The 10,161-nt window shown below is 47.4% G+C and overlaps 1 protein-coding gene across 1 annotated transcript; it reads left to right on the forward strand.

The window, feature by feature from the left end:
• The first annotated feature begins 1,900 nt into the window (after positions 1 to 1,900).
• LOC129685097 (L-amino-acid oxidase-like) lies at positions 1,901 to 6,951 on the forward strand. The gene is made up of 7 exons (XM_055618469.1): positions 1,901 to 1,916; positions 2,261 to 2,475; positions 2,830 to 2,942; positions 3,698 to 3,899; positions 5,464 to 5,532; positions 5,765 to 5,904; positions 6,162 to 6,951. Exons 1-7 carry the CDS (start codon positions 1,901 to 1,903, stop codon positions 6,949 to 6,951), a joined length of 1,545 nt encoding a protein of 514 aa, XP_055474444.1.
• The last annotated feature ends 3,210 nt before the right edge of the window (positions 6,952 to 10,161 follow it).

Raw genomic sequence — 10,161 nt, forward strand, 5'->3', positions numbered from 1 at the left:
ACTGATATTTGATGGTGTGCACCTGCTGTGTTGCCAGCTTTGTGACCTAAAGGGTCAGGTAACACTGCGTCCATTGTGTGAATTCAAAGGACAGCTCTCACTTCTTTATACCTCCAGCTTCGGGGACAATGACGCTGTCACTCAGACATACATACAGGCAAAACACCACTGCGCATAAAAAAAATAAATAAATCTTCTAAAAAAGCTTTATTGTCAATTAATTTTCATCAGGGGCACAAGGACTGTTCAGTGAAGAAAAGATAGTGTTTTCAAAAATCGTGGTATGACAAGTGAATGCCCATGTGCAAAAGAATGAATTTGGGGCCCTTTCACATGATATACAGAAAATTACTTCAAAATGAATCAAAGACCTAAATGATACCTTTAAGACAAAAAAGGAATAAAGTTTCATGCTGTTGGATCAGGCAATTGTTTCTTAAATCTACTGCAAAAGTAGCAAGAGAAAAAATTCAGTGAATTTTATCAAAGTGGAAATGTTTATAATACTGAGACACTATCAAGAAAACTCAACCAGAGGTAGTATCGCAAGCCTGTGATTCCAGCACATGGAAGATGGAGGCAGAAAATCATCAGGAGTTCATTTCCAACCTCAGCTACAAAGCCAACCTGGACCCCATAGTTGGATCATGCTCCAGGGGAAGGCTCAGACCTACAAATAAATTAACAGTAGTTAATGTGGAGTCAATGAGTTATTAAATATTTTTTTAAGAGAACACAAAGGCTTTGCCAGGCCACAAAGAAGGACAATGCACTCAGTGCTGATGAGACCCTATAAGTTAAGGTCAGATGGAAGGGGAGGAGGACTTCCCCTATCAGTGGACATGGAGAGGGGATTGGGAGGGGAAGAGGAAGGGAGGGAGGGATTGGGAAGGAATGAGGGAGGGGGCTACAGATGAGATACAAAGTAAATAAACTGTAAATAATAAAAAAAGAGAATACAAAGATTGGGAGTTAGGGAGGTGACTGGAAAGTCTGGGAAAAGCTAAGAGGAGGAGTGGTGGAGAAGAGGGTGAATATGACCAAAATACATTGTTTAAAGTTTTCAAAGAATTAATAAGATCAGCCCGTGTTCTTAATCACTGAGACATCTCTCTGGCCCCAACTCATGGTACTTTTCTATGGATTCTGAGGCTAGAACTCAAGTCCTCAGTCTTATCCAGCAAATATCCTATCAAATGAACCTTCCCTTCAATTTTTGTTCTGAACTGGTCTTTCATTTCAAGTCCTGTGTCATAGTACATGCTTTAATCCCAATACTTAGAAGGTGGAGGCAGGAGGTCCTAGAGAAAGGAGCACAAAATGGGCCTCTGCAGATGGGCCAGGCTGGAGACTGCACCTACCTGCCTGCCTGCCTGGGAGCCTAAGAGGGAGATGGCCAAAGAGAGCATGAACCCTGTACAGGAGCTCCTGGGCAAATCCCCATCCCAAACAGACATCAGAGCCAAGGGCCTTCACCAACAGCGGTCAGAGAGCAGGCAATACAGAATGTACTGGGGCTGTAAGGAACTCTGGCTTGTTCTAGAAGTTCAGAGACTGGAAGCCCAACCCAGCTCTCATTCCTTTCCAGGGCCATCACAGCAAGTCTAGAATGGCCTACCTGCTCCTTAGCACCAGGAGGACTGTAGTGTGAGAAGAGGCTTTTCTAGAGGAAGAGGCAGTTGGGGGTGTTGGCAGGTGCAATGAAGAGGATGAGAAGAAGGTCGGTTCAGTTATCACTGTCATCTCTCCTCATGCTCTTAAAGCAGGGCTGCCCTGCTTGGCTGAGTCAATAGGGCCAGAGGCAGCCTGGTGGGATGAGGGCCAAATATTACCAAGGAGGTGCTGCCTTCTTTATAAAGGGAGGTTGAGCGGCTCTGAGTTCCACATGAGGTTTACGGCCATGGCCAAGAAGAGTGGTAAGTGGGGTCCTGCTCACGGTTTGGAGGAGAATGAGCAAGGAAGAGTTAGATACTGGAAATAGGTACAGGTGCTAGATGGGAGAGGGGCATGGGTCAACAAGCTGGCCATGGGGCTGCGGACATCAGCTGAGTACCATGTAAGAGTAAAGAGAATAAGAACTGAGATAGCATTATAATCTTAAAAATGAAAATATATACGTATGTATATTCTTAAAAAAAGAATTGAGATAGGGATTCAGCTTTACCAAGGCCTGGGATTGAAAGATTTATATATTTATTATGTATACTTGGTTGGGGATGGACTCCAGAAAGACCCCCCACCTTGCTCTCTCTGCTTCCAGAAATCCTTATTTGGGGGATCTTGCTGTCCATGTTCGGCTGCCTTGTCTTCTCTGAGGACATTTTCAAGTGTTTACAGGACCCCGATTATGACACCCTCGTTGAAATAGCCCAGAATGGGCTCAAGGCCTCCAAACATCCCAAGCGTGTGGTGGTGGTAGGGGCTGGAATGGCAGGCCTAGTGGCAGCTAAGCTGCTGCAGGATGCTGGTCACGAGGTAAGACAGTTTAGAGAAACCCTGATCATCAGCCTTCGATTTGCCTCCTTGAGCGGAAAAAGAGTGGCCTGACAGGGAGAGGTGCACAATGGCGTGTAGATCAGTCTCCAAATGCCCTGAGCCCTCATCTTTATAACCGCCATTCATGTTCTTGTGGCAGCCAGAGGGATGACCTATGCTACCAAGCAAGGGCCCCCAATCACTCAGGACCCTCCAGAGCAAACAGCTCTACTGAGGTTATGCTGCACGTTCCTAGAGTCCAGGCCAGAGCCTATAGCTATTTGGAATTGAGAAATGGGGTGAGGAGAAAGGGAAGCACTCCCTAAGAATGATAGCAACTTCTCTGCTCCCCAGGTAACCATCTTGGAGGCCAGTAACTACACTGGAGGTCGGGTGCTCACATACAGAAACAAGGAGGAAGGCTGGTACATTGATCTAGGACCAATGAGAATCCCAAAAAGCCAGAGGTAAGTCCGGTGCAAGAAAAGGAATATGGGGCCGGGGGATGAAGAAAAGGTAGGAGGGACCCCAATGTCATCATGCCTGTCTTTAAGTATCGCTGTGTCATATGATCCAACCCAATTAGTCAGGGATGATACTCATCCCCCATGTTGGAGAGAATACCAGAGGTCACAGGAAGCTGAGGGTCACACAGGAAATGATAGATCCCAAAACAACAATTTCTGTCATTACTGCCTACCCATCAAACTGGAGGGTAAATACTGGCAGCTTCATATTTGTCAGTTGCACCAAAATAAGATGAGAAAATATAACACCTTCTAATTAACAGTGTCTATCATGTGTTCAGCCCGAGCTTTGTCCTAGACCTTATCTCCACAGATGTTTCTCTTCTTTTGCCTTCAATAGAAACTGAAACCATACGTAACCTCTAAACAACCAACAACAAAAACAACTGCACCAGCCCAAAGTGGGTATCATAAACACAGCCTCAAAATTACTTAACAAGGGCATAATGGGATCCCAAATGCTGCCTGGAACAAAGGACATCTGTCTGTACTGTTGAGTACTATTAGTTGGGATTTCATAAAGGTCCTTATTTCCAGGAACTTCATGCCCTCCTTAGCCTTGGGAGTGGAGGAGCTAATGCCCATATTAAATGAGATTACAACTGAGTAAGAAATTAGTCTGAGTTTCTAGGCACCAGGTCATTTCTAAGGTGGGACCAGAAGGGACAAGGCTGATATGTCTATCTCTGCTCCAGGCTAATCCACATCTATGTCAAGAAGCTTGGCCTGAAGTTCAATAAGTTCATTGAGTATGACAACAACACCTGGTACCTACTCAATGGACAGCGTCACCGTGCTGGGGAAGTCAAGGCTAACCCAGATATCTTGGGCTACCCCACCAGTCCCACAGAGAAGAACAAAACTGCCGAACAACTCTTCTACCAAGCCATCATTAAGGTGCCTACTGACTTTCCCAGCTTCAATCAAGAATGAAATGGGGTGGTGCCTAAGATCACAGGCCAAATCAGTACATGGACTCAGATCACCTGACTCCCACCCAGTACCCTCATGATTGGTGCATCGACATTCTAACATCTATTAAGGATGTCACCACCCGCAACTTCACCCTCAACCCTCTCCTTTTATTTCTGAGCGATTCAGGGGCCATGATGTGGACAGAAGCAATAGAAAGAAAGGGGCAGTTGGGTTTAGGAATCCTTGGGAGTATGTCAGGCATCCTAAATGTACATTTCTGTAGAAGCCAGAGGTCAACATCAGGTGTCTTCCCTGATTGCTTTCTACTTTATTTTATTTTATTTTATTTTATTTTATTTTATTATTTTATTTATTTTATTATTTTATTTTATATTATCATTTTATTTTATTATTTTATTTTATATTTTATTTTATTTTATTTTATTTATTTTATTTTATTTTTAGCAGTATCTCACCTAACCTAGAGCTTGCTAATTCTCCTGAATTGGCTGGCCAGCCAGCCCTAGGCATCCTACTTCTATATCCTCAAGGCTGGCATTATAGCCCTGTGACAACACACCCCACTTTGTTGCTGTTGTTGTTTGGAGACAGAGATTCTCTGTGTAGCCTTAGCCGTCCTGGATCTCCCTCTGTAGACCAGGCTGGCATCAAACTCACATACACCTGCCTGTCTCTCCCTCCTGAGTTCTGGAATTACAGGTGTGCATCACCACGCCTGGCTCTCCCTCTCCCTTTGCAGATCAAGATGGTCTCAAGCTCACAGAGATCAACCTACCTCTACCTCTTCAGTGCTGGAATTAAATGTGTACCACAGCTGCCCCTCTGCGCACACAATGTTTTTAATATGTGCATTGGTGTTTTACCTGCATGTGTGTCTGTGTGAGGGTGTCAGATACCCAGAACTGAAGGTACAGACAGATGCAAGCTGCTATGTGGGTAGTGGGAATGGAACCCAGGACCTCCTGAAGAGCAGCCAGTGCTCTTTGTCACTGAGACATCTCTCCAGCCCTAACACATGCAACTTTTCTATGGATTCTGAGGCTAGAACTCAAGTCCTCAGTCTTGTCCAGCAAGTATGCTATCAAATGAACCTTCCCTTCAATTTTTGTCCTGAACTGGTCTTTCATTTCAAGTCCTGTGTCATAGTACATGCTTTAATCCCAATACTTAGAAGGTGGAGGCAGGAGGATCTAGTACTGAAAAGCAGCCTCAGCTCTACAGTGAATTGGAAGCCAACCTAGGCCATGTGAGACCCTGTCTCAACAAAAGCATGGGTTTCTTCAAATGAAGGAGACATACTCCTCAGGGAAGAAGGCACACCCAGGGAAGAAGGCAAACCCAGGAGCTGTGGTAACTACACTTTTCTGGCCTTTCGCAGCCTCTCCAAGGGACATCCAAAGAACCTGACTCTAATCTAAAAATATGTACAGTATGTGTTGCCCTGTGACCTTGTCTCCAACAGCCTAGCTGTCCTGGTCACCTGGAGGCAAAGCTTGATGACCATATCTCTCCTCACCTTCTGCAGATCAATGAATCCATGAAGCCACTCAACTGCCCTGAACTGCTATCCCTTTATGACTCTTACTCCACCAAGGTAAGTGAAATGAGAAGCCCCAGGATGGAAGTAGAGATGTGCACTCAGGGCTCTGGGCTCAACAAAGGCTCTGAGGCATGTCCTGCCTCCAGGATGCTCTCTTCCTACTGCAAAAGCCTTTGCCTCTGTCAAGCCCAAATCTACCCTTGCTGGGCCCAGGTCCCTGCTAAAGCCTTCCTGTATTCCTTACCCTATGGCCCACACTTGCATCTATGGTGCCCTCGTTCCACAGGCTTACCTAATGAAGGAAGGAAACCTAAGCAAAGGAGCAGTCCAGTTCATCGAGGACTTGATGAATGAGGATGCTGGATTATATGACTCCCTCCTGGAGACCCTGAGGAGTTTTAACATCTTCTACTCCAAAAGCACAGAGTAAGGCTGACCTGGTGCCAGGCAGAACCCAGTCCCCAGCACTGGTTTGTTGGGTATTCACCATGTTGGGTGCAGTCAGGTAACAATCTCCGCCTGACACGGGGTTGTGTATTCGTGAAGGTGATGTTTATAAAGTGTCCAAACAAGAGTCAGGAGATAGGTTCTTCCCTTCTCAGACCAGAAGTATGGCCAGTGCTGGGACACACAGAGCTGGTAGTGTCTCTACTCATCTTTTCCTCTCCACCCCCGTCCCGCAGATTTATAGAGATCACTGGTGGCTTTGACCAACTCCCTAATGGCCTCAGTGCCATCCTGAAGCCAGGCACCATCCATCTGGGGTCCAAAGTAGAAAGAGTGGTGAGAAAAGGAACGAAGGTTGAGGTTTCCTACCGCACAGCTGGGCCCACGTCTTCACTGCAGAACCTCACAGCAGACTATGTCATCATCTCGGCTTCAGCCAAGGCCACACGCCTCATCACCTTCCAGCCACCCCTGTCCAGAGACAAAACACACACCCTGCGCTTGTTGCATTACATCAGTGCCACCAAGGTGGCATTAGTATGCAAGGAACGTTTCTGGGAAAAGGAGGGCATACGGGGTGGGAGCTCCATCACGGACCGGCCCTCCCGATTCATCTACTATCCCAGCCACAGCCTGCCAGGTGGTAAGAGCGTGCTGCTGGCCTCTTTCACTGTGGGCGATGATTCCCTGTTCTTTACCTCCATGAAGGATGACCAGGTGGTGGATATCATCCTGGATGATCTGGCCGCAGTGCACCAGCGATCCAAGGAGGAACTAAAGCGTATGTGCCCTGAGTCAGTGGGCAAGCAATGGTCTCTAGAGACACTCACCATTGGCTCCCATGCTGAGTTCACACCCTACCAATATGTGGACTATTCGAAGCAGCTCTCCCAGCCAGAGGGCCACATCTACTTTGCTGGGGAGCACACAAACCTACCTCATGGCTGGATAGACACTGCCATCAAGTCGGGCATCTGGGCTGCCAAGAACATTCAAGCTGCAGTGGACAAGGAGGCCACTCTGTAGATAGATGCCCTCTATCTACCAACAGTCGGGCTGGTTGGGTTTTTCTCCCAAGAACAATCTGTGAGGAGTCTGACAGAGTAGGTTAGAAGATAAAAGGAGGTAGAGACCCAGAAGAGAGGTCACCTCTGGTCCCTTAGTCTGCAAGCAGGAGCTGCTCAGGGAAGCTGGCAGAAGACATCACCCTCTTTCCTGCCTCTCTCCCTGCCTAGCACTCTACAGGAAACAGCAAAGCTGGGGAAGGTGGGAGTCCAGGCTGGAGAGTCCTAGAGTCAGCCTTTAGCCTGAAGGAAATTGTCTCCTGATCCAAAACAATAACAAGAAAAAAGAGAGAGAGAAGCCTGACTTGTGTTGCAACTGCATATCTCTAAAATAGCGCACAAACCCCGGAGATACTATCACATTGAATGGAAGACTGACACATGAGCTCACACCCAGAATACTCCCAAACTCCATTGCTGTGTGCCTGAGCACCTCTCCTCTTGAACCAACTTAGGTGGAAAAAGAGAGCAAATGCCTGCCTTTCTCCCTCCTTATATGCACTAGGGGCATCTCAGCTACCCTGACAGAGTCTGCTCCCCTCACCAGCTAGATCTCCTGCCTCCACCTGCCACTGTCTACACACATCCCTGAGAGGACAACTTGCTCATTTCACAACTCCTCTTCCACTGTCCCCTCACTAAAACTCAACTCTCCCTAAAGAACCAACCTAAGCTCTTCCTCCTCAAATCCTCCCTTATGCCTTCTCCATTTTATGGTCCCCTCTCCTCTGAGTCCCACTGCCCCCCTGGAGGACCAAATGTCAACCAAACCCAGACACCCCAAAGGGCTGAGATCACATTTTTTATGATGTGTGTGAGAGAGAGTGTGCGTGTTGTTGTGTGCTTGCGTGTGTGCATGCGTGTATGAGAGCCTGGCAATGCTTACTTGACATGCCACGGGCAACCACATGGCAACAAGCTGAGAAGGAGAAAAAGAGAGAATACACAACACTGAGAAATCTACTCTCCTCCCCCTACCTCCTCTTGTGTTCAAGGTTCAGTTCCCAAATCTGACTCAATTTTTATTCTAAATTCTCAGAAGTCAAAAGTCAATCCCAAGAATTGGGAGATTAGCTAAGCGAAAAAAGGTAAATTGAGTCACAAGCCCTCCTCACTTGACAGTCTCTGGAGACTCACCACGTAGGCGTGATGAAATACTGTTGGAGTTTTGTGGAAGAGTGACACAGATGTGGGAAGGAGGAAAGGAAAAGAAAATTCAGCTTCTACTCGCAACATGGCCCATTGTTAAATCTAGACAGCTCTTCTCTGATACCATATGTCACCCACAGTCAGGACATTTTTAGTTCCAATGGACAGAAATCAAACTGGGGCTTTCAGTGGTGTATCTGAGGAGCAGGAGTGGGGTTCCCCATGCCCAGAAGTCAGAATGAAGCTGGTGTGATCACAGTAACTGGGCCCCAGACTGACAAAGCAGTGTTAAGGGCCAAGAGTCTAGATTTAGGGGACCCTGCCCTTTTCTCAACTCTACATAAACACCTGTGGTGTGACGTACACGAGGTGACATCACAAAAGAGTGGGCTCTCCTCCAATGCAAAAAACCACAAGGTGCACACTTGCTTACGCCATTAGTGCAAGCAGGACAGCTACTCTCTGGGGCTTGGAAATAGACTAGAGCAACATTCCCAGGATAAGCTGCTGTGCCTGGCTACCGATTCTGCAGAGGGGAACTATCTATGGGTGTCTTGGTGACAGTAAGCACACACACCCTTTCCTTGAGATTCCCCACTGGAAGCTTAGGTTGGTCCCATTCACAGCTGTAGAGAGTTGGAAAGGGAACTTACTGTTTGATCAGTACCAACACAATGTGGTACTGGCCTAGCCAGCAGTCTCTATCTACATCTAGGTGAGGATGGTTAAGAAACTGATACAGGGGGAGAGACAAGAGAGTGGTGCCAGGAGAACAGTGCAACTGAGGAGCAGGACAACATTTTTCATACAGGGACCAGGAGACTGAACTCTAGGCCCTAAAACAACAGCGATCATGTTTCCCAGGTGAGAGAAATTCCCCATGGCATTGGAATCAGTTGGGTCCACTCTCAGGTCACCCAGCCAGAACCGGAAAGGCACTAGATCGCCAGACCAGAGCCGCACGGCTGCGTGTCCTGATCACATTCCCGGGCTGAACAGTGGGCACAAAAACACCAGAGAATGGGAGTCACAGTTGTGAGAAAAACCCAAAGGGAAGGAATGAATATGACTGACCACAGGTCACCCAGTCTTTCCCTGGAAAAGATTTCACAAAAAGGCGGGTGCCAGCCGCCATCACTGAACTGGGCTTCAGCTGCAAGCACAGAGACTTGCTGCACACCCAGCTCTCTGGCACAGACAGAGCTGTGAGCACCAGGGCATCAGAGACTAGGAATCCCTATCAGGAGTAAACTCCACAGGGAAGGAAGAAATGGGGACAGACATAGAACATCCAATATATCCCTGGAAAAGGTCCCGCAGACTGGCCCAATCCAAGGATTGGCTGTGCACCAGCTAGCCTGCTGTTACCAGGAGAGCGGTACTCACCTGCCATAGATAACTGCTTGGGTACTGGGGCACAGAGGCCCAACCTCAGACCTACAGAAGCTTGGGATCTCCAAGATCAACCCCCAGATACTGCTCCAAGGGGCAACCAGTTATCTCTAACAAAACTGACCAAACCACAGGACACCCAGGTTACAGCAGCAGCTCACTAAATTTACAGCAAGAAACCCAGAAGCAGGGCAAGCTGGGCAAGACAGTCCAAGCTGTCTCTAGGACTTCTCCGGGTGAGAGGATATCCCTCTTGACTAACAAGGACCATGGTTACCACTCAGTTCTCTACACCTGAGGTGAGCTGTGGCAACTCCTGAAAAACACCAGCCATACAGTGACCATACCCAAAGAGCTGAGGAGGCTTCCTCCAGGAAAAACCATCTTCCTGCCAAGGGGATTCTCTCCACCACAGGATTGCAGGAACCACCAGAAACTAACACCCAGCACCTAAGATAGCCCAATGGGTAGAGGCCAGCATAAAAGCTCAAACCAACAAAAGACAGTGCAATATGACATCTCTAGAACCCAGTTATTTTGGAGCAAGTACCCCTGGACACCCCAACATAATTGAAATTCAAGAAGATGACCTAACATCTATGCTCATGAAGAGGATAACAGAGGAAACAAA

The sequence above is a fragment of the Psammomys obesus genome, unplaced genomic scaffold (genome assembly GCF_907164565.1).
Source record: "Psammomys obesus unplaced genomic scaffold, mPsaObe1.curated_primary_1811, whole genome shotgun sequence".
NCBI classification, from domain to species: domain Eukaryota; kingdom Metazoa; phylum Chordata; class Mammalia; order Rodentia; family Muridae; genus Psammomys; species Psammomys obesus.

Excerpts from the sequence above, each read along its gene's own strand:
- LOC129685097 (XM_055618469.1), top strand. Across the intron at positions 2,476-2,829 it reads TGCAGGATGCTGGTCACGAG|GTAACCATCTTGGAGGCCAG; the intron begins GTAAGACAGTTT and ends TCTGCTCCCCAG. Across the intron at positions 3,900-5,463 it reads TCTACCAAGCCATCATTAAG|ATCAATGAATCCATGAAGCC; the intron begins GTGCCTACTGAC and ends CACCTTCTGCAG.